Here is a 24,932-nt window from a genome sequence, read left to right as displayed (position 1 = left end):
TACGTCTGTAGTGGTAGACGTGGCACTATTGACATGCGGTGAGCAGACCAAAGCTTTCCAGAACATGGCATTCGTTGGCTGAAAGCGATCAGGGAGTACTTGTTCTGAAGAAAGCGATTACAAATTCTCGTGTTTTACGTGATGTGCACATTAAATGCATCTTTGGAAGTGAATCATCATGGCTTATCTGCAGACCATCACACTTCACACGCTGTGCTTCCCCCTGTCGATGCTAAGTTGCGCTGTCTTCGGTGCAGAAAGAGAACATGGTTTTGCTTTCAACTCGGCCACCATAACTTCGAGCGTGTGCAGTAACTTTCAGCCGAACCATATACCGAATACTGTATAGTCCATATGAGCTACTAAAAGTGCAATTTGCATACTCTATGCTCTAAAAGAGTTCGTATGGAGCATGCAGGCTGTCTTTGTAATGATTACCATGAGTGCATTTTCTGGTTACGTTGGAGAATGCAGCGAGTATCAGTAGTGCTTAGTGTGGGCCATAGTGGCCTTATATATTTAGTGACCCTACTGTAGGGTAATAAGTACAGGGTCATTAAATCCTTGTCAGACGGGGTTTTTTTCATATGCTTTTTTCTGAGAAGGGCAGTCTGAATGCAACTTGAAAGTGCATTTAGGCTTTTTCAGGCTAAATGCTGGTGGAAATCACACATCACATGTAGCATGATTTCACTATTTTAAGAATTATGCATTCACTGGGATGCCCCTCGCTATTTTTCAAGAAACATGGCATTGTTAAAAACAGAAGTTATTTTGCGATAGTCGAACATGCATATTAATACACTTTATTTGATGGCACTTGGTTGTAGTTTATATTATCAATTTGCACCATAGGCGAACGGTAATTACCCGACTGCTTAGTGTAGTTTGCAATCACTACTCGTTACTTCACTATATACAATCTATTATTTATCACTTGCTGATTGATGCATTACCCACTATTTACATCCTTATATGTTATCAAGTATATTAAGCGCTTACTTAAAAGTTAGCTGCCGTTGTATGTCACATTACGTACTGGTCAATTTTGCCTTCTTTTGGAGCCATTTCTAAACGACTTCTTTCTCTGTTGTCACAGGCTGTTACCATACAAGTTTTGGAGGACAACTAACTTTTACTATTGTGTGAAACAGCTGACATGGTCATATTATAATGTTGTGTGTACACAGTCTGCATTTTGAAAAGCTATCATAGGTAAAAGTTGCGCTAGATTTATCAGGAAAGTGACAGATTGACTCTCAGCACTCTTACTTTCTGGTGTCATTGCTTTATAGCCTGCTACATTGTATCTCGAATTTGTCTTCTAAAAAAAAAGCTCACGGTAAATGTAATCTGGAATCATCAACTTGTGGTAGCAGACATGCTAAGTAAGCAAATATTTTCTCTTTTGGCAGTTGCTAACACAATTAAGTTTTATTCGCTCAGCTTGACTGCCCAAAATTTCGCCTGCAGGAGCTGTTGAAGAAAAAGATGTATTAATCGCCACCTAATCCTTGCCAGACAGTTTTTTACCCAGCCCAACACCAAAGTTTCCATTTCTATGAGCAGCGAAACATATGTGTCCCCAAGAAGGTATAAGTTGGCACCCAGAAATACATAACGTTTATTCAGGACTTCAACACGGGTTGATATTAGATAGTATCAAACAGTTACGAGGTGAGACCATGGATGAGCGGACACAGATGCATGAGATACTTTAGCAGAACTGAATTTGTCTTTAGCCACGGTAAAACCTTCCCCACACATTGGCTTCTGATTAAGATTTGAACGCACTGTTGAAAAGACCGCCAGGCACGATCAGAAACTTAGGTGAAAATGGGTTAGAGTGATAAGCTTCGCGCTGCTAAATTTTTGTTTTCTTGCAAACTGCTTTGCATGGTGGCCTACAGCAACATGGCATGTGCTACCGTAGCGTACGTGAACCTCCGTCAGTTTGGATTTACTGCAGTGCAGTGACCGGTCACTCTCTTTTCCAGCAGAGAAACCGACGAAGCCTGCTATCAAGGGCCTGCGGTCGCACTCCATATCAGGTAAATGGCGTACGACTCAGCACTTGCCATGTGCACCTGCCATCATGCAACGCTATATCATGCCACTTTATCCCAACGCAAGGATGACGTTCAAATTCACGTGAAAAGCAAAATCCGCACCAACACCGAATACAAGTGATGCATGACTAAAAATCTACACGGCTTTATTGTAGCAATACAAGTCTGCATGAGACAGCACTAAGGCTTTTTAATAAATATGTCATTCAAGGCGTTAACAAATGAGTTTTATTGTTCTCACTTTATGGCTCAGCATAACGCACTGTTTTGAAAACTCCTGATCCCAAGACGCTAAAAACACGGTGAAAAATTTTTATACGATATTTTAGTCAATGAATACATTCGTGTTTGACGCTGGAAAATGATAAGAAACTGTGACGGCAATAGGGCGCTGGAACATTTGAGGAACTGGAAAAAGTGCAGCGTCTGCTGCAAAAAAGTAGTCTTGTGCTAAATAATGCATTACAGTGTCACACATATATTCAGGACTCTTCTGTTAACAGAATGGCTATATCGAGTCGTTCATCGCACAGTTTCAGTAATATTTAGAATTTGAGATAAAAAGATGGTCTCTTCATAACTAAAGTACCAATGATGACAGGCATCTAGAAACAGATGAATCATTTTAAATAGTTCATCTATAAAATATTAATAGGTCAGATATTATCTCTACACTTAGGCACATTAGTGTAAACATTTGCAGCATGCTGTTAATAATAGTCTTCTAAGTATGTATTAGCATTGTGAAAACGGAATTCTGCTCTGCAGTGTGGCGCAGTGAATTTTTGCCTGCCCCGCTGGTGCCAAAATTGTACACATTAGCATAAACAGCTCTTGAAGAGCGGCACACATAATATAGCACATGAGGCCTGTATGCCTGCTTTTCTTGTGGCACAAATTTTCTATACTCAAATGGGCATGATTACATATGCATGTATGTGTGTACATGTATGTGTGCAAATTTTGTTTGCATTCATGAGTATAGATACAGTGAGAAACTGCATTTCCATCTTATATGAAAGGATGCTTCATGTGACCGCTAGTAATATTATAGCACATTTTAAAATCAGTACAAGGTTTAATTTTTTTGCATTCCCAGATATCTTGATATTCCCTGCTTGAATATAGATTTGATTTTATTGGCTGACGGTAGTGGACCGAGGAAGATTTTTTCGCATATGGTAGTGCTTAATGTGTTAATGCACTTTCTGCCTTATTTTATGCAGCTGTTCCCTGACTTCTTATTTCAGTGCATGTTGAAGAAGTTTAATAATTTCATTAATCATTCTTTTCTTTTTACCACCTCTAGATGATTACGCTGGAGTGACTTCTGCTATACCAGGTAATTAGGCAATTAATTTACATATTTACTTTCCATCAAAGGTCCGAGCATTGGGCAGTACAATATAAATGAGCATATAAGCAGCGACTAGTTGTGAATGACTGGCATTTGTTACACAAATGATTTGGCTTCTTCGATGGCAACCCTGAAGTGGGCGTCCTGACTAGTGCTAAATGCTGCCATCCAAAAGATTAGGCGAGCTGGTAGACAGCTATACTGCAGTAAGTCGCTTACTTTAGATATCTTTGCTTCGATACTGTTAATAATAAGTGTTTATGGCACTTGGCTGCTGGCCCGAAAGACGGCGGTTCAATCCAGGTCGTGAAGGTCGAATTTCGATGGAGGCGAAATTGTAGAGGCCTGTATACTGAGATGTCAGTGCACGTTAAAGAACCCCAAGTGGTCAAACTGCACTACGGCATCCCTCATAGCCTGAATAGCTTTTGGACGTTAAACCCCATAAACAATAAGTGGAATAGATTATAGAAAGCACTAGTTAATTGGAACAGTGCATTCTGTTAGTAGGCATTATGGTGCAAGACTATACAGTGTTTTCCATTGCATCACTTGTTACACACGTTTATGCTCACATTATGGAATGTTAACATCCGTTGAGCAATGCCAATATTTAATGTACAACAAAAATCGAGATTTTCGCCACATTTGTACGAAAAAAAATTAGAGATACATATTCCTGGTACATTGACACTGAGTGTTTAAAATTTCCATTTACGATGTCAGCGTACACATATTCAAAACATGGTACAGGCAATCGCCTCTGAAGTTAATGCAGCATTTAAAGCATTAGCTGCGTCCCAGCTAACCATATATATTCGTTGGAAAGCAATAATAGGGTATATTTCAGACACTGAGAACGTCTTTTGCATATCTACATTTGTCCACGTGGCCCGACAAGGGTGTGCATTGACAGTTCACTTCTGGTCGATACCATATGTTGCTGTATGATGCATGGGAAGTTCTTCTACAATGGGAAGTTCTTGTGTTACGTCTTGTACGATGGACAATGTTTAAAGACACATTCTCGAGATAGATGCTGAGCTGCCAACGTACACCAAAAGGGCACAAGAGGCTTTTGAGCTAGGACTGCATAAAAACGTAAGCAGAGTGAGAGTATCTCTCAGTAATGATAAAGGAACTGCCAACAATATGTCACGTGCCGACAAAGAAGATGCTGCATAATGCTTTCGCTTGAGTGAAGGTCAGATCGTGCCTAAGCTCTGGGCCGTGGGTGTGCAGCGTCTCGGCCTCGGAACCTATACATGAGCGACGGCCACAATGGAGTTGCCACTTGATCATACCTCATTTTCAGTTTGACAGTACATAAGCACCATGTACCTGTTATTTTTCTCCTTTTGACACTTCGATAACCCTACATGAGATACACTGTGCAGAATTTTTGGCTGGCTTTTTTCTTGCGGTGTGGGTTCAGTCTCTAAAACAGCTGGTAATTTAAACGACTTCAAGGAACCTGCAGTGTCTATAGTTTTCTTTAGCTGTTAAAACAAAGATCAGTTGCATGGAGAAGTACTTCTGCAAAGGTCACGTTTGATGTGGCTTCTAGAAATTGCATCTTTCCCAATGGTAGTAGTATTTCGCACGCAAAATTAGTTATTCTTGAAAGACGAGCTAGCACCACTGAAAGCACTGTAGAATGCCAGATAGTACATACTTTTGCTGCTCCAGGGCAAAGCTTAAGCAAAGAGGTAAGCTAGGTGGCAGTTTGACTTATGGCACATTGCACCACAGTAAAAAAGGACATGAAAGAGAAGGCAGAGCTGACACTCTTCTTTGTGTGCAGCTCTTGTGTAACGTCTTCTACAATGGGAAGTTCCTGTGTTACATCTTGTACGATGGACTTTGTTTAAAGACACATTCTCGAGATAGAAGCTGAGCTGCATGTCTTCTTTCCTTGTACCATTCACGGCGCTATTAATCGAAAGCTGGCATAGCGCTATGGCCTCACCTCCTGATGGTTTAGCACGGCACCCACAACTACCGGCAGCACTTGAACATCTCAATTTGCAGCTTGTTCCGATAGTTACAGGCGCAGAAGCATCAACTTCATAGGCACCTCCGCATGTCAGCAAGCCCTCTACAACATTATATGTTGCTGCTGCTGGCATGCCATTGCAACTGAGCACACGTACACTGAGCACAAAAAGAAATTACCACAAGCGAACCTGCATTGACACTGCCAGGCTGTTCCCATTACTGTAGTGCAGAGGAATTCGATCAGACTACGGCTTATCGCTAGCAGGCAGTGTATTGCATTCATCTCTGCTGGGCATTTGTCATTCTCCGGCCTAGGTGGCTGTTCACACAAGCTCACATACTGCCTGCTTGTCGGGAGCAGTAGTATCTACTTTCTGAATCACTGTTTTCTTTATAAGACGCTGAACACACAGCTCTAATACAAGGCAGTATCAGTTTCTGGCAGTGTAATGGCATTGTATTTATATCGCTCAGTAAAGTGCTATATTACACATTATTTGACCAGGGTGCCTAGAAGGGGAGGCATGAAAACCGGCCAGGTGAAATTGGTCCCTGAACGCTTGAATGTCGCACGGCATGCTGTTCTCACTGCGCACTGCGTGCTGTCACCGTGTTGCGCAGCATCTGCTTGCTACCGAAGTGGCAAAGCCTGAGCGGTGTTTGTTGCGTACACTTTCTGATGTTACTAGTATTCTGTTAACTTCACCAGCGTTGAATACGGACACTATAGTTTCATGCAATTCACATATTGAGCAGAGCCACTACTAACTTTGGCAAGCAATCTCAAGCAAGTTGCGGGCCTACAAAGGTCAACTAATGCGCCATTTCCTAATAGAGGCAGTGGGTGACATCTGATAATTTTTGAACGGAGAACTTCCAAGCATCTGTTTGCTTTCTTTTCTTTTCTTTTTTACTGTTTTTTTTTGCCTCAGTAGACTCAACAGTTGATAACAGACTAGCCTGTGGAAGTTCGCTTCTTTTCTTCCTTTTTGTACCGAAACTGGTCAGCTTTAAAACTGCACGTAAAAATTTGTTGTTTATATCCCGTGTACATGAATTCGATATCAATGCATTTTCTAGGTAATATAAATTGACCCGACAAGCAAACAGTGTAGCTCATGTTCTGCACAAGTTTTAACAATTAACCATTGCAACTACGCATTTCATGCATCTCAGGGCTTTAGATACTCTTTCATATCAGTTCGAGCCTCAGCTGCCACTGTAGAGAAATTCCTGTCAAGCAGGAAAATGTGACCGCTTAACATGTAGTAGCGAGTGTGATCATCTGCATCGTACTGAATTTCCTCTCCACATGTCTAAACTCCCATTGATGTCCTACCAGATGCGATGGTAATCCTAAAGCACTTAAGATAGCCTTACGAATGTAAAGCATTCATGTTCTCTTTTTATTTCTGGGCCCTATGGAACATTCGGAAATACGGTAGGTGCTACATGGTTCAAAATAAGATCTAGAGGCCCAGAAAGACACGTGGTATCGTAACCTAACCAATTGCCTCCTGCAATATGCTTCAAATAGTGCAGGATGTATTGTCAGCGCCAAGTGAAGCACAAACAGATGAATCCAGGTGATAATCTGAAGACACAAAAATATAGTGATAAGGAACTGCAAACTAAGTTCACAATCGCTTTCTTTAGCCTACATAGCAACCACACTTCAAAAGTAATAATTACCCACTCAAGCATTTAATCTGCTTAACTAAAATATTTTTATTTCATTTCATATACTATGCTGTGCTCGTTTACTTTGGTGCGTAAATAAGCTGCGTACAGAAAATAAATACCCGCGTCAAGGACTCATGCACTTAAGAATTGGGTTTAACTAAATATTGCAAGAATTTCAGCACAGCATCGGTAATTCTAGTTCATATCAGGAGAAGTAGTTTTGTCTACCATAAATATAAACATGTTATAACTGCATACTTTGCATCAAAGTGTTTTCCACAAACGGAAGAGTTCTCTTGCTAAGGCTCTTGTAAGGTACTTGATATGAATAAAAATAGCTAACTCCTTTTAGACGGGCGTGATGAACATAACTTTTTTCAGAAGAGGGCAAATACGGGCTGGTCGGTATATTTTGAAGAAATAGATAAAACTGCGCTACGGAAGATGAGAAAGAGAAGGACTAACACCAGAGCTGGTGTTTGTCCTTCTCTTGTCTCGTCTTCCATAGCGCTGTTTTATCTAATTCTTAATAAATTTTTCTTGCGCACTGTACACTTGCTTCTCAGAAACTTTGCTCCTTGCCAGATAATGCCCTAATCATGAAGCTGAAGGCGCACCACTGTCAACAGCAGTGAACTGCTAGACATAGCCGCTAGACATGAATGATTATTTGCACTGGTCGAGTTGGACTGGAGTGCTGAATCCGCACCAAAACGACCGAATCTGCCACAGAGCAGCTGAATCTGCCGCAGGGTGACCCAGTCCTGATCGACAAGCGAAACAGGAACATGTACCACACCTTCGGAGTTCTGGCTAAATCTGTATCTTCTTGGCGAACCAAGTGAGACCGCTCCGTCGCAGAGCAATTTGCTCCGAAACGACCACTGAAACTTGCCAACCCGATCCAGATAGACCAATGGAATTCGCCATAAACGTCAACATGAGCATTCTCGCCGTGCGACAGTCTGTTGTTGAAAATTAGCTGCGTCTATACAAATCGCTTTTTCAGCGTTTATGCTCTTTTACTCAGTAAATAAGCAAAATTATTTTGTGCAAATGCGGAGTGACATGTTGAGAATTAACAATACACAGTGCTCACTGCTGAGAGGTGCTACCCTGAGCGTGGTGCCGTCACGCACGATGTGCGGATTTCTTTTTATTATCAGCAGTTCAGGAGAAATGCTTCCAGTTTTCATGGCTGCCACCGCATGGCGCATGACTTTAGACATTAAAAAATTGCCTCTAGACACCATCCGTAACTGTGAGAAAGCAAGAAGGAAAGACAATGACCGAGTGGTTGCAGAAGAGAATGTGATAGGCAGCTAGGCATGGCGGCACTGACTGGGCACTGTCCCGAATTCCTGGTAATGATAACTGCCGAATGCAAGATGGCGGATATTCGCACAACTGTGCTCATATAGTGGACGGGTAGAGCATAGAGTTTTTTATTATTACCTAGAGGGAAAGCTGGTGGCTCTGCACTGCAGCCACCATGGATGCTCAAAGCATCATGGGCCGGTGAGCTACCTGGTGCGGAACAGTCGTATTTTTTGGGAACACAGAATGGCGTTACTGAGATGTCCCATTCTGCCCATGGCACGGCCCGTGTGCAGAGGACTTTGTTGACGCGAACGTAGTGTGCAAAAGCCATAGTAGCAAAAACCCAACAGCACACGACACCAATAAAAAGTTTCTGTTTTGCGAAATGTCATTAAAAAATTGCAGCGTTTTTAAGCAACAGCATTTTTTTAAACATATTTTTTTAAAAAAGTGCCTTTTAAGCACGAAATATTAATTTCTGTGGTGTGCAATACTTGGCCAATAGGAGAGCAAGCCATCTCTTATTTTGGGCAAACTCTGTATTTACATGCTTTTCTGTTCATTTGTTGCAATTTATAGACAGAATATTAAATGCCAGGGCATTCTTGATATTGAAACATGTTTATTTTTGCACTATTTTTTGGCCAAAAGGTGTGGTTCTGCAGTCAGTTGTGCACTGGCCTATGATCCTTAGAGTGCCCATGGTGGCTGAAGTGGTCTTGAGGATGCTCCGTGCAAACTCCCATAAACGGGGCACCAGCTTTCCCTCTAGGTAATACGTAGTAAGAAACTCTATGGTGTAGAGGAACATTCAGCTTCCCGGAAGCTGGTTGCAACTAGTTTGGTGCCATTTTCGATTTGCAAACATCCAGCCTCCATCAGTGAATGACTAACAGGGCATGATAAGTTTTCACAAATTCAGTGTTAAAGTTTCCTGATTTTTTCATGAATTAAAGTTTTCCATGGCTATAACCTAGGATGCGGTGTAGTTTTCTTTGCCTTCCTTTAAGAGACACTGACAACACATTGGAGATGGTGCTATCATCAAATTACCGCATTTTAATCACAGAGCAAGTATACCCTCACTGAAATCTGCACTCCTATAAGCTAGAAGGAGAGTAAGAGCCATAGAACCCATTTTTACGGGCAACAAAAATTTGATGGAGCTCTCTTTAGTGTCTCTTTAGCCGTGCCTCGTTACCTACCCACAGTTTGTCCATTCCTCTTTATTTAAGTGCAGATGAAGTCACTATAAATTTTAATGAACGGAACAAAAACTCCGGTACATTAGGGCAGTTATAATTTTCGCGAATAACGTTGGGCCCTAAGAACGAGAGCATTGGGAAATGGCATGCTTATGGAGCTTTCCGAGGAAATAGGAAGTAGCTTTTCATGCAGTCATGCATACATTAATTTATACAAGCTCAAGTAAGGTTATAGAGTGGCACTGCTTAGAATATAATCTTGTCTAGTAAACACTTGGTAGTTCCAATTAATTTTGTCTGATGGGTCTGCTGTGTAGCCTTTTTGGTGAAAAGCTTCCTTATGCAACTCCAAGTAGTAATATTGGGAGCTTGGCGCTCTGTGTTCACTAATGAGTTCTTTGCGCAAGGTGCTGTTAACAGTGAGGGTGAAATCCACTGCATAGAAGAAAGAGGACGTCCATCATAATTAGGTGAACAATAGTTTTGAACGACTGCTGCATGTTGCTGAAAGTCAGCTTAAGCAGTATTGTTGATATAGCTTATAAAAGCATGTCACAGGAATGTTTTCAAATCACATGAGTTTGTTTAATTTGGCAGCATTATAAGTGAATTTTAAACCAAATATTGCAACATTGAACTAGATGAACTAGAACGTAATGTTCTACAGCTAGCTTCTGGTCTTAATAGTTACCAATGTTTTTTTGAAGGGTGAAAAAATTTTTATGGTAAACCCGCATTCGCAAGAACTGGTGCAGTTTGTGATTTTTTTTGACGCTGTGAAACATTTTAAGTGCAACATTTGTCCGACCGTCCTTCGTTAAAAAGTTATTTGGTTTGAACTGATTCTGCTTGCGACCTAGCCTACATGCCTGCTTAATTTTTCACGCTGGGCTCAACTTATGTGGGACACACTGATTACTCATTTGCTAATGAGGTCCTCTTTCTCTTTTCATTCTTCTTTCTTTCTTTCTTCTCTTTCAGCCCTTCATTCATTTCAGCACGGCATGGTTCACGTCTCTACATTGGCCGAGACTACAGATGTGTTGTTTAGCTCATAATAGTTTTTTTTTTGCTGTGATTACTTTATTCTGAAGTGGGGCTATAATCATACCGTGTTGCAGTGGAAATGTCAAGCTGCAGATACAATGCCATCAGATGGTTACCGCAAAGTGCCAAAATAAGCTCAGTATATTTTTATACTCGCATGATTGTGAAGAATGACTCTCAAATGTCCTGTCAAACTCTGTTTTACCTCATTTCAGACAAAGATGGTCGGCCTTCAAAGCCAGCTCCGCCACCCAAGCCGGCCTCCCTCAGTTGTGCTCTTGAATCACGGCAGCATTCCTCGTCTCTGGCAAAAGGCCTGTACTGTCACTGTCGTATAACCAACAGTGTAAAGTGCACATTTAGCATGTTTGCCTTCCAATTGACTTGCTGCCCTCAAATTATTCGATTCGTTACCTCCCATCTTTTTTAGCCAGTTCTGTGAATCACACTTTCAGCACTGATTCTTCACAAGTTCAGAGTTCAGGGAGGTCAAGTGATTTTGGAAGGCTGCAGATTTTTTTGTAAATTTTATTGAGTCTGGCTGAAAAACGTTTCCTGGCCCTTTTATTGTGCACCCTACTCATGGCTTTTGATGATAACATTGCGAATTGTGGTAATGCTTGCTGTAGTGTCCTTTTTGTTTTCAAAGGTCACTTGCATTTGTTTTGGCACAAACGTGTGTCCTGCATTGCAGTTGCCTAGGTGCAGTGATGGATGCAAATGAGGATGGCACACCAAGTTGAACCTGAGAAATCAGAACGACAATTACAGACCTATCACGTATCGATAGGCGGCGTAGCATTTTCCTTTCATCTTCATGCGAGTTCAGTTCAGATGAGGACAAGCTGCAGGGTCACATGCTTCAGACTGAAGAACGCGCGGAGATTTTTCTGGACGCTGGTTCAGTTGGTGTGCTCTGTACTTGCTAGGCCCTAGAACACTTAGAAGTTTCAGTGTGCTTTCACATGGAGTGCACTCCGTGCGCACCAGAGAATGTGCTGACATGGAGAAAGACATTTCGCTCTAGGCTGAGACCTGGTCCGGTCAGAATGGAGAAAGGCGCACTAAATTCATAATGTGAGAGTTCGTCCTGTGCAGGTCGTGGTATTCTTGCAGCAGTCGAACCATGGCTTTTTAAGGCAGTAGCTTTGCCTCTTTTCTGGAGAAAAGGCGTCGCAGGACCAGTTATTATTATCATTATTGCTACTTTTATGTCATCAAAAAAACTTCCGCCTTCCCACTAGTGGGAGCGTGTGTTGAAGGAACGAGCCCTGTGTTGTCTCGGGTTCTTGGCGGCACTGGTACGTGTTCTCTTTGAAGCAGATGCTGTGGTGGGGCTTGGGATGGCAGTCGGTGCAGCTTTCACTATTGAGTTGCCGTCTTTATTAATGCCAGAAAGAGTGAGAGCTTTTGCTGCCAGCAGCGGAGAAGCTTAATTTATAAGCTGGCATTGTGGAGCTGTAGCAACAAATAAATGTACGTACACCATTTTGCACTGCAACAGCCCTGGAGGATATATGCTTATTGTGGTGAACACAACAAACAAGGTTTACAAACTGTAATGAAACTGCATGAGAGTTATTAAATAAAGGTGCATACACATGCTCAGTAATACATTTCAGAAGCAATATCATAAATAGGTGCACTATGCCAATCATCCTTATTATATCAGGGTTTTTTTCTGATGTGCTTTGAGTGACCTTTGTGTGTGACCTTCAATGTTTCCTTGTCCTCTGCACAGAGATTCATTTCACCGCGGAAGCGTGCTCCCAGCTGCAGCTACTGAGAAAGCAGACGAAGGACCTGCGGTTGGAAGTACGCAGCCTTCGGCGCATGACACAGACTCAGGCTGTGACTGCCCGTGAAATGATTCGAGAAACGTGCCTCAAGATTAAAGTGAGTAGGCTGTGTTACCCCACCTGTATTCCTTGGCATTAGACCACATTAGACATTAGGCTACGAAAGAACTAGAGACAAGTGACATTAGATCAGAAGACCTGAGATTGGGGACAATAGATCAGAAGAGCTGAGAAGTGCAATGCACTTAAAAGTAAAAGCCAACTGCAATGAAATTTTACTTTGGCTAGAAATCCTTTCAACATGCTGGGCATGTCATGGAACTAATTGTGACGAAGTTCTACGCTTGTTAGGAAACTAGTACTGCAGTTACAAGCATTGAAAAAATCCTGTAGCAGACAACGCATGCACCTGGAAGCATGCTGATCAATTGGGTAAATTACCGGATATGACATAGGTTCGGGAAATCGAGAGTTCTTCTCAAGCTGGTCACATTTGGAGTGAATGGATTATGGACGATGTAGAGTGAAAGGCTGGGGGCTAAAATGTGGGTGGACAGTGTCATGTTTGCTACTGTGGTAAAGCTTTTCAAGATTTCAGGCTAGATTGGCTAGGACGCGCATTGCACATGCATTTCCGAAGTGCAGCAAGCAGTGAACACTGCAGCACATGTCGATCTGGTTTCTTTCACACGACGTTCTGGTAGGGCCATTGCCTGGTTTAGTCAAAATGGACCAGAAGTCAATGTCGTTTGTGAAGCTTGCGGCCGAAAAAAAAAGGCTACGCAAAAGTTATACTAGCACACCATTTCTCGTCAGTGATAGAAGGGCGAAAGCAGGTGATGTGAAGCAAAAGTGGTCTGTGTACGTGAGCGTTCGTTCACAGTGCCGTAAATTCACGCGATCGGCGTTCACGTCGCTCACCATGCACGTGCACCTATTCGCGGTTTCTGCTGGCAGCAACAAGCCACCGAAACACCACAAGTACAGGACCGAGTGGTTTGAGGTGCTCTTGTTAATAGTCATTTCCGGCACTTGATAAGGGCTCCCCTTTTCGAGTTTCATTTTATAAAATGGCTAGTGTTGCGAACGATTCTTGTTACACTCAATTCTACAGCTGAGCCCACTTATAACAATACCCAAGTGCCAAGAAAATGTCATTGTTATAACCGGGTTTGCCAAAAAATACAGTCAGCATAAGGTTCAAACATTTTAATCAAGCAGAAAAAAGTTGTTCACTAGTTAAGAGAAAAACCATCGTCCGTGAGCTTCGCTTGCTTCACAGAAAGTTACTAACATTTGTCTCGAGAGCATCTAATTGCTCGACGTGCTCAAGTGGAAGGCCCCTTGAAAAATTAAGTCCGGGAGGGACTGAATCATCTGCAGGGCCTCCTGTCAGGACAGTACTTGGAGAGGCTGATCTGCAGTGTTGTCATCGGCGTCGTCATCGCTGTCGTTGCCCATCGCTCGTACATTTGCAACGATTGGCTCGTCAGTGAGGTTCTCGTACGTTTATACTTTATCATCTGCATGCAGAAACTGGTCCAGTCCCGGCGCGTCGTCGCTGAGCACAGACCGCAGTTCCAGCATCCCTTCATCGGTCGGAACTAAGCAAGCATCACCCGCGGCAGTCCTGCGATCACGAACAAGGCCTGCTTCCCTGAAGCAGTTCTTCACCGTCGAAGCATTGAGTTTGGACCATGTGCCGAAGACGAACTGAACTGCCATCAGTAGGCTAATCTTGAAATCAGGCTGCTCATCACTTCTCCGCACAGCCATGTCCATGGCAAGCACTAACCTGTTCAGGATGCAGCAGCGGTACAGGGCCTTAAAATTAGCAAAAATGCTAGCATCTATAGGCTGCAAACCTGAAGTGGTGTTCGGCAGAAGGAAGAAGATTGCCACGCTGGAAAGCTCTGGCATGGAATGATGTGCACTGCAGTTATCAACGACCAGTGCGACCTTCCTCTCTTGGCGTTCGATGCGTTAATTGAATTCCACGAGCCACTCATGAAAAAGCGCTTGTGTCATCCACGCCTTACCTCTGTGGCGGTAGCGTACGAAGATTCTGGCAGCACCTCAAAAGCTACGGGTATTCTTGGACTTTCCAATGAAAAATGCTGGACATTTATCATTTCCATCCATACTTGCACACAGACATACGGTCACACGCACCTTACTGTTCTTTTCACCCTTGCATGGGTCTCCTTGAAGTGCATGGGCTTTTGCAGGAAGCATGTAAAAAAAAAGTCCAGTTTCATACTGTTGTAAATGTCGCTGTCGGCATACTTCTCAAAGATACATGGCAGTGTTTCTTCTTCCTATCAATGTCTTGCTTCTACGTTGAGTGAAGCTCCCTCGCCGGGGACTGCTTTGTATACAATCCCGTGTCTGTCTTTAAAGCGTTGCAGCCAGCCATTTCCCGGATGAAAGTCCTTTTAATGAAGAAGAAAGGCAAAGTCACTCGCCTTCGCCGCCAAGATCGGCCCACTAATGGGCAGGTGTTGTGCAAGGGCGCTGAGAAACCATTGGAATACGGCTTTCTCCACTTCCTTGGAGACTCCCTGCCGGACCCTTTTCCATTCGTTGTTCTTGGAACCAGTGCATTCTTCTTGAAGCAGCTTATCTGCGAAGCGGATGATCGTAGAAACTGTCAATTGAGGCAGTCCGTACTTCAGCACCAGGACCGGCACCTTCTGGCCATTCTTATGGTCCTTAACTATGTTGCGCTTCATCTCCAATGAGATCGCTGTGCTTTTCCTTTTCGCTGGCAATGGCGCCATGCAGTCTTGTGAAGGGTGTACGGCAGATGGATCTGACATTGTTCGACGCGAAAATCTGCCATTGTTCGACGAGAAAGCGGAACGCCACAGGCACTGCACCCACGCCACGTGCACCCATGACGCATGCAAACACTGCAGCACATGCCTGCACACTGCCGCCGCTTACGCTACGCAAAGAGACAGTTGGTTGGGATCCCTTTCTTTATGCGGTGGGTCCACCAAGCAAGGACGCGGGGACGCGAGCACGCGACAGAGCACGGAGGGGGGGAAGGGTAGAAAATCGAAGTGCTGTCCTCTCTTCGTATTGTGGGCGCAGTCTACTCGTCTCGAGGGGTGGAAGGGTCCCGTGCAGAGCGAAATGCTTTGGCATGCTCACGGATGCTTGCGTTTGTGTGTGAATCACACGTTTTTTTTTTTTATTTTGAAGCTGGGTCACACTAGCCAGTTTTAATCTTTATAACCGTTAATGCGGCAACCCATCATTGTATTAAACGGATATTTTACTATTGGATACATAGTAAACTTGACGGTGCCACGGCTGTTCATTGTTATAGCCAATATATTGTAACCACCGGTATCATTATAAGTGGGCTCGATTTATTACAAATGCAATCTCTTGTTTTTAGGGGTCTTTTCACTTAGAACTAGAAAAACTACTACTACGTGGCGGAAATTTCTTTTGCACTTAGTCCCTATAGGCTAAAAGAAAATGGAGCTTTTTTGACAGGAAAATTTACAAAGCTATAGAAAGCTTTCTTTGTCCAAGAATAATTCAGAAGCAACTGTGCTCAAATGCCAAAGTGTCCACTAGACAAAATTTCACCCACATTTGCTTAAAGAATAAAAATAGTATTTTTTATAGATAAAGTAGCATATTTAAGAGAGATAGTCCATATTTTGAATGGGAACTATTTTTCCGCTCGCCATTATGCACCTTGTCATGTACTGCCCGTTCAGATTTATAATCATTTTACATGATTGCTTGCATGCATTCTGGTATGCTGAAAAAAAAAAGTGCTGTAAAAATTTTGATTTCTGTATGTGCGTGCTTTTCACATAACAGTGTGTTTGTTTTATACTTGATTTAAGAGGAGATTCGAAAATACAGCGATTCATTCCGCAAGAATAAAAGCAAAGTACCTTGTATCTCTGGTTGCTATGTGGCGATAGTTAGAGTAATTTTGATTTGTACAGTAAATCATTTGCAAGTGAAAAATCGAACTAGCTTTGAACCGCTCTTAACACACAAGAATATTAGAATAGCACTTTGTGGAGTGTTAAAAGAAGCAGCCCATTTTTGAAAATGTAGCCTATTATGAAGGCTTTTGCATGGATAAAATGAAATGCACAAAGACTCGGAGGCAACCAGCATTGCGACTAACTTGGCGGTGCTATGATAGCAACCAGCAAATTTGCGCCACGAGGCTCGATATTTTTATTGCAAGCACTCACTCTGCAGACTTTTTGAGTTTTTCACCCATTTTTGTAATTCGTCTTCTCAAGAAATCTGCCAGTGTAAAATCAGTGCTAGGCTTTATTGCAAGCCTTTGGAGCTTGTCTTTGAATATTCTTGCATATGTTTAACTGTAAAAAATGACATGAACAGTGCTTCTATCAAGTTTCATGGATGCGTAATGAGTTGATAACATGTTATGAATTTGTTACTTTGTGAAGGCCGTAATGCACGTGTAATAACCCAAGTATATGGAACAAGCACCAATAGCCTTTGGCCTTTTCTGGATTGTGTTTGCTGCGTGCAGTGCCATTTTGGTCACAAACTTAAACGCTGTTTCAAGCACGATTTACAGCGGTGATTCAGTGGCTTTGTCATTCGGCTGCCGATCCCAAGGTCGTGGGCTCAATCCCTGTTGCGGCAGCCGTATCTTGATGGAGGCGAAATACAAAAGCGCCGTGTGCTGTGAGATGTCAGTGCACATTCAAGTGCCCCAGGTGGTCTAAATTAATCCGGAGCCCTCCACTACGTATGCGCATTACATTTTAAAATAGGTTGGGTGGCCCCCAGAACCTCAGCCCTCTTCTCTAGCTGCTGTCTTGATGTATGGCACCGGTGGTTGCACATAAGTGCGCTGACATCACGCGGGTGTTCGTTTTGTGCGCTTCATGAGTCCAGTTTCATTTCGTTCTCTTAAGGCGAAAAGGCGAAAGCCTTTAATGGGTCATGCTTGTGTCCGTCCGTCCGTTACGCTCTTACGCCCATGTCCTCCGAGATCACCTGCACTGTCTCATTATCTTGGATGCCATGTTGTGCCATTGGTAGTTCACTGCGCATGTGCGAGGTGGCACCATCGGTGCACCACGCCCACGCCAGACGTCTCGCAGCTATCGATCGAGTCGGGTGCTGCGCAACCTCCCTCCTAACACAACGCATATGTAGTAACAACTGTGTACTTAACATCTTAAGCACACATCAGTGACACAAGCAGCAACACCATGCTAAAGGCTTTCGCCTCACTGCACTTTAGATCAACAAACTGCCCCCTTGAATTTTTGTTGACTGAACTGCTCGTTGACGCACTACAAGCGATGAATGTGTTAACCCCCTCACTCAAAGAGTGACAGGACCCAAATTGTGGTCTCGTAGCTTTAAACTAGAATTCAGAGTTGTAAAGGAATGCACCGAAAATCCTTTGGCTGCAGTTCCGTCGGCAGGTTCTTGTGCATACCTCAAATAACTAGTACGGTGTCAGTAGAGTTGTATGTTATCGATTTCATTGTGTTGTGCACGTCTATTTAGGATTGCGTTAATAAAAATTGATCATTTTTTTCAGGTTATGCTAGCTGCAGTTCAAGTGGGTGAAGATCAGGTTTGTGCAGAACGACTTAGGGTATCTAGAGAAGAAGACCTCTACAGACAAGATGTGACACGGCTGGAAAAAGACCTGTCGTAAGGAATCTCTATCAATTCTCAGTATCGCTAGTGTTAGCGAATGTGGCCCATATTTTATTGTACGTCCAGTTTTTTATTTTCTACCCAAAATTGACATTGAGATACACATGTGTAATTTCTTTAAGTGCAGTATTTGAACTGTGCGATTTCACTGCTGCGGTTTATGTGGCGCTTTATGTTTCAGTATGAGGGAGGCTTTTTCTACGTTTGGCGGTTTTCGCATCTCTTGTGGCAACCCTCTGCTGTAGCTCTGGCTTTTGTTACAACAATAAAACTGCGCTATTTCTGCATGCATTCTTTTAGATTCTACATAGATTTAGAGCTTGTTCTTATTTATTATCAACACTAACTTTCCAAGACAACTGCATTCAGTTGCGTTTTGCATGTGTCACATCCACCATTGCATTCAGCTCATCACATCAGAGTGGCACAATGGAAAAATACGACACAACACAGCAGCGGCCACTTTTCGGGAGGCTACTGGATCAGGAACAGAACTTATTCTCTTTTGCTGCTAGCTACTACACACCCTTGTGAAACAGTTTTCTCAGTCAATCTGGTCAATGTTTGCGAAGCATAAAAGTTTCATAAGTGCAGAACCAGTTCTGTTCTTCTTTCCTGGAATCACAGTAATGATCGAGCTGAAAATCACCATTGTGACTTTCATCTGTGCTGGTTTGGTGATTCACAAGCGAAAAATACCAACTGTGGGGCCAACTCAAGCATGGTTGGGGACCCCAGGTCCTAATTCTGTATCATTGCACTGACCGTATAGAAGGAAACAGTCTAGCAAAGGTGTAAATTGTCTGTGAAATTTACCGCAGACAGTTGGCTATATTGAGTGGCTCACTACATAGACCTCAGAGTGATGTAATCTATATAATATTCATGCTCCTTGCTTTGAACGAATGACATATGCTAAATTCTGAGAGGTTCACTTCAGATGACGGTCTAGCATCAAAATAATGGCTGGATTATTTAGCTCAGAAAACAAAATAGTAAATCAAGCTGACACTTGTGTGTTTGTATATTTCGTACTTCGGTACACGAAACAGGAACCTTCAATTTAAAACAAATGCGCAGCATGACTTTATTCTTCAAAGCTCGATTTTATGTGTAATGATGTGATGTAGAAAGAAATAAAGCATTGCACGTGCCCTCATAACCATTAGAGACTCTCTAGTACAAGAGTTTAGGTCACTCGGCTTAACATCGAAGTTTTCTTTGTGTGGCATTACCATTTCTTCATGACCCAGTGGCTGACAAGAGTACACAGCTATTACCATGCAACGAGTGGCAGTCCATACAATCTTAATTACGGAGTACATAAAAGTAAACAAGTCAAATTATGCAAACATTTCCTTCACCAGACTTCAGCAACCTATTATCTAGAGAAGGATGCAGGTGTTTCATCTTGTGAAGATGTGTGAGGTTTTTGAACACTTACAGTGTCAGATAGTGGAGCAATTTAGTACTTTTATCACATCTACGTGTTTCGACCGAATGATGCTCATTTGTTTTCAGTTTGGTGGAAGGTATGAAGGAGAAAAGCATTTAGTTGCAATGAATCCACACTTTCTTTTATAGTGGTGAGCTTGTAACCAAGTTAGAAACAATTTCTCTGCTAGCACATATCTGAAACATATGCATTCAGTGGTGTGAGATATGAAATAGGATATGCAAAAAGGCACATTACTGGTTTAAGAAGTAATGGCATGTTAGTAAGAGTAGGAAACATACCTGAACCAGACAAAGCTGCTGCTCCTGAGGCAAAGCTATTGCGTGCAGTACTTTTGAGCGTTACCAATAAGTATTTTATATTGGAAATGAAGGCGATCTCTTCTGTTTTCACTAAAACAGAATTTATTTTTGAAGAATATGTTATACTGTTCTAATTTTCGGAGAGCTAAGGAACCAGCACAGAATGTTCACCCAATGTTTACTTAATTTCTCCAAATCTGCCTACCCTGCATATGCAGCACAATGCCACAACGTATGCTCACTAAAGTTTTGAAAGCTGAAAGCTTAGTTTTTCATGTCGCATCGTTTGTCTTGCAGCGACCTGGAGAGTCAAGTGGAGGAGCTCAGGGGCAACGTGATCAACCGTAGATGCCGAGTAAACATGAGCAACGTTGAAAGCATGGCTCTAGTTCTCAGCAGGGCCAGCAAAACAGTAGCAGACCTGAAAGGCAAGTGTTTTTTTCTTTTGTTAATGGAATATAACTACAACTGCTGCAGTTTTCAAGGCAAAAAAGACATCTGCAGTAGTGGAGAAATGAGCCCAATGGCTCACTTGTGGATGTGATGCGATAGGCTCTGTGCAACACTTTTATACTTGTAATTAATGTAATAATACATTGCCATACACTGCCATACCTCAATAGGATATTGTTACCGTAAAAACCGGAATATAGGTCGAACTTTTCAAAAAACCATGGTGAAAAGTCAACCCCCGTCTTATATACCGGCCATTGGCGGAAAAACTACGGAAGCCTTGCAACAATGGGCGGCTGAACTCAACAGCGTCCCTCTATCACCATCAGCAGCAGTGCCACCATTTTGCGTTTCTGTAGTTGCAAAGCTATTTTGGTTAGAGGCTGCTTTTTCACATTTTGTTTCAAAATGAGCATAAGCCATCGGCAATTCACCGTCGCCTTCACGCGATTGAGTACGCGGAAGCTCACGGCAACCTGGTTGCACAGCGCGAATTTGGAGTATCCGAAAAGAGCATTCAGTACTGGCGGAGGCAAAAGCTGCGTATTACGACTTGCAGCAACCAGAAACATCATTTCTTGGACGGACCGCAGCCTATTCAGAATTGGAAGGAAAGGTCACGCTGCGCGCAAGATCACTGCATGTGACTGCCGAATGCATCCGCGTGAAAGCGGTAGAGATCGCGCGTGCCTCTAGACTCACGAGGGCGCAATTAAAGGGCTCGCCATCCTGGGTGCAGCGATTCATGAAGAGGAAGTGCTTTGCTCTACGGTGCCGTACTTCTGTGTGCCAGAAACAAACATGCTGGTCGATGGACGCGCGATACTGTTACAAAATTGGCCGGGTGTGCATACGAGCAGCATTTAAATGAAAATAAATACTGTCACCATTGTGCAATCTGTCGAGTCGCATTTGCTTCAAGGTGAGGGTGTCTTTCGGTACTTTTTCCATTGAAAAAGATTTTTTCATTCTTAGAATTGGTTAGTTGGGAGGTCGACCTATATCCCGGTCCACCCTATAGTCCGGTTTTTACGGTAGATTGGCTTAAGGTTTCACTCACAGAAAGCAACTGACTCTAGTTAGTCGAGCGCACACTAGTAAAAGTGTCTGGTCTTTTACTGTGATTCCTTATTTATTGCAACCATTTTTGAATAAGTCAGCTTTGACATTGCAAGCACTACTAACATCATTTGCTTTATTGCATTAGTAAGGCTGAGTTTCTTTTTCTATGCTGCCTTCGATAAATTATGTTACTCCAATGTTTTCCAGCGCGGTTTCCAAATCTGCAAGAGAGCTTGAAATCGGTGATGGGAGCTGAAATGGAGGTTGTTGTTAGGGAAGAAAAGTAAGTCAGCATTTTATTTACATTTTTGCCAGCTTCTTTTATTTTATATCATGGGAAAGAAGTGTATCGAGCTCCTAAAGTGGCATGCACACGCAGTGAAATATTTGAGGTATAAAAACATGGTTCTACGAATGCCGTGTTTTCTGTTTTTTTTAGTGAAATAGGGAATTTGTATTTTGAATTCGCACTCTATTCTTCACAAGAAAGACACGCTGTGTAGCCAAGCTTTTTTTCTTACAATCTTTTTAATGTGTAGCTGCCAGAAATGCGCCGAATTACGAATTTAGCGGAAAAGGGGCTCAGTAGACTAATTTGGTCATGGTTTCATGCCAAAAAGAAAACTCAACAACAGTTCTTAATCAAATATTGCAGGCGAGTTTTCCCTCTGACAGCAAGGAGAAAAGCTGATTCTTTCATTTGCCGTCGGCGCGACCTTTCAGCGACTAAGGTGTTGTCATACTCGGGGAGGCAGCTTTTTCATGGGGTTGTATGTTTGCAGTTGTGGCACCGGCATACGGAAAGCAATCAATTTCGAATTCGCTGCGGATCGCCGGTCGATTCCCTAGCTCTGCAACTTGGCCGAATTGCGTTGCAGCTAGTCAAGAAGGCATCATACATCGTGCCAATAACACAAGAAATGCTTGCATTTGTATTCTCGGAATGCTAGTTTTCATTAACATTGTCGCTAGTTCTCACGAAAGCGCTTAAGAAAGTCGTGTTGTCCATTGACATTGGTACGCGTCGTGCTGTGTTTGGCGTTACGTGTGGGAGCCTTTGGTTTCTCACGCATAGAGGAAAAAAGCGACCAAACTTCTCGTACTAAGTGACGGTGTGAGTGCACCTTAATTAGTGGCCACGCTAAATTTATACTTAAAAACTTCATTTCTAACCCCAACAAGCTAATGCCTAAATTTTTGAAAGCAAGAATAATGATACGCAAATATATATTACCTTTACTACACTCCAAACATGAATTAGCGTGTATCGGAGTAAAAACAGAGTAAACCATCCTTAGCGCACTTCATTTTAGGGGAAAGGTAGTCTGCCCAAGCCCTAAGTTGGATTTTTGTCACTAAAATACAGAATATTTACGGTTTACAATGGAAACAAATTCCCTCTTCAAAACATGCGATTCTAGTAGTTACGGCGATTTTAGTAGAGATTTCAACCTGTTCTATTTGCTACTCTCAAGACCGATGCCATGTCTAAAAGCCTTCTCTCATTGATATCTACATCAAGTTACTGTGCTGTGCTGTGGGAACACTCCTCCATTACCGAGAGTAAGCATTCTGTGTATTTAGTAATCGAAATCTACCCCGGGACTTGGGCTTCCCCTAAAGGGGAGTGCACTCAAAGAGAGCTTACTCCCTTTTCACTCCCATGCAGGCTAATTTGTGTTTAGAGCGTATGCTGGGCAGGATCTTAAATACAGAAAATGCACTATATGGCTGGCTGCAAGACGTACCTGCACAAAGCGAGGCCCTTAGCCGACGCTCCCTTTAGCGCACATGTTCGTGACATCTCGACATTAACGTCCCGCAAATTGGCTGGAAGTCCTAGAGTTCTTTCACCAACTGTGGTTCACAATAAAGGTGGGGATCATTTTACAGCTCAGCACGGCGCAAGCGATGTTGTCGGTCGGCTAGGTCCTTAGAGTCTGTACATAATAGGGAGTAAAGGACGTACGCATTAATCGGTCAGAAAGTACATTCATTAATCGTGGCTAAGTAGGGGATTCTATGCTAGGCATTAACGAGTTTCCATTGTAATAAAAACGCAATCATAACATGTGAGCCATCCGTGGTTCTTCTGAATTAGCTCGTCGTTGTTTTAACGAAAAGTGTTACCAAGTTTATATTAGTCAAGTCATTATTTTCATTATTTTTTTTTAGTGTAAAACTGTTTATACTGAAACACACCACTGATTTCGCATCAGCACATAGGCTATAGTTACTACAATGCGAACTTACCACTTCAATTTCATTTTACATTGTCGTTTTCATGTGTCATTGCAGATTTCTCAAGGAAGAGCCAGAAAGGCTAGAAAATGCTCTTAGGAGATGCAAGAAACTCACCGGGACCCTAGTGACACTAAAAAGGTTTGCACCGGCCCTTGCTAGCTTTGGAGCTGATCTCATAAATCTTTGTTGTAAGAGGTTGTGAGATAAAAGTCATGGTGAAAAACAGTGTGATTTCTTCAGAGGAGAAAAAAATGGCATTGTTATTAATAGCGGTACAGAGGGTTTGACATTCCAGAGTGACGCATGGGCTATGAGAGACGCCGTAGTGGAGGGCTGCGAATTAATTTCAACCACCTGTGCTTTTACACATGCACTGGCATCACAGAGTACACGGGGGGGTCTTGCATTTCAACTCCATTGAAACGCGGCCACCGTGGCCAGGTTCGAGCCCGGGTCCTTGGGTTCAGCAGCCAAGCACCCTTATCACTGCGCTATCGCAGGGATGTAAAAACAATGTCCATGGGAAGGCGGCACATGATCGAAGCTGGGAGCTTCCTTATGCATCCTCTGCCGTGGAAGTTTTACTCTTTATGAACGCCACTTTCTCAGTTGCCAGTTGTTAGAACTCCTGCACTGCTTGAGCAGCATATAGAAAGACATGCAAATAAAGCTTTTCTATGGAGACATTTCTTTCCAGTATCACTGTTAGTCAACATATTTGTCAGATGCACTCAAAAGCAGCAAAATGCGCAAATACCTCAATATCAAGATTTTTTTGTGATATATTCTAAGCAGCCTAGACACAAATACCCCAAGTTTTCATGTTTTCCAGAATAGTCAACCTCCCCCCCCCACTGCCCACGAATGCAGCCACGAATGCTTGCACACCATCTGTGCTGGCAGGACTACTATTGCAGAGCTGTTACTGCCCCGTTAACATGCGTACAGATACATTTAAATGCAAAAGCATTATATTGCCCTTCAACAACGAAACCCGGGCGTTGTCGTTGATTGGACCGAGCACTTTCGACTGCGAGATGCAGGCCAGCTTGCATCCCAAAGGCCACAAAACCACGTTACTACTTGGTGAACAAAGGTGAACACAGTACATGCGTTGCCTTACGACTCTATGCTATGAGTAGGTGCGTCATTAGAAAGAAAGAGAAAAGTACAAATAAAAAGTAAAAACGAAATAAAAACAATGCTTCACATTCAAAGCACGTCAGTATAGTCTTAAGTACCTTCT

The 24,932-nt window shown here is 42.7% G+C and overlaps 1 protein-coding gene across 37 annotated transcripts in view; it reads left to right on the top strand.

Moving 5' to 3' along the window:
* The window catches only part of LOC144124579 (coiled-coil domain-containing protein AGAP005037), a 489,877-nt gene that overhangs the window by 417,553 nt on the left and 47,392 nt on the right, over window positions 1-24,932 (top strand). For 27 of the 37 annotated variants that reach the window (XR_013313233.1, XR_013313235.1, XM_077657334.1 and 24 more), the window contains 8 exons: window positions 1,998-2,051; window positions 3,379-3,411; window positions 10,895-10,993; window positions 12,421-12,575; window positions 18,048-18,163; window positions 20,225-20,355; window positions 21,650-21,725; window positions 23,741-23,824. Coding sequence is in view for 34 of the 37 variants with exons in the window: in XM_077657334.1 (XP_077513460.1) it covers window positions 1,998-2,051; window positions 3,379-3,411; window positions 10,895-10,993; window positions 12,421-12,575; window positions 18,048-18,163; window positions 20,225-20,355; window positions 21,650-21,725; window positions 23,741-23,824 (748 nt within the window). In the remaining 3 variants the exon portion in view is untranslated. The remainder of the gene's footprint in view (window positions 1-1,997; window positions 2,052-3,378; window positions 3,412-10,894; window positions 10,994-12,420; window positions 12,576-18,047; window positions 18,164-20,224; window positions 20,356-21,649; window positions 21,726-23,740; window positions 23,825-24,932) is intronic. The other 10 variants (XR_013313234.1, XM_077657348.1, XM_077657325.1 and 7 more) reach the window with 1 other exon arrangement.

The sequence above is a fragment of the Amblyomma americanum genome, chromosome 3, assembly GCF_052857255.1.
Source record: "Amblyomma americanum isolate KBUSLIRL-KWMA chromosome 3, ASM5285725v1, whole genome shotgun sequence".
Classification (NCBI taxonomy): Eukaryota; Metazoa; Arthropoda; class Arachnida; order Ixodida; family Ixodidae; genus Amblyomma; species Amblyomma americanum.
The sequence above is the reverse complement of the archived record's forward strand: the minus strand, read 5'-3'. Positions and strand labels throughout refer to the sequence as shown.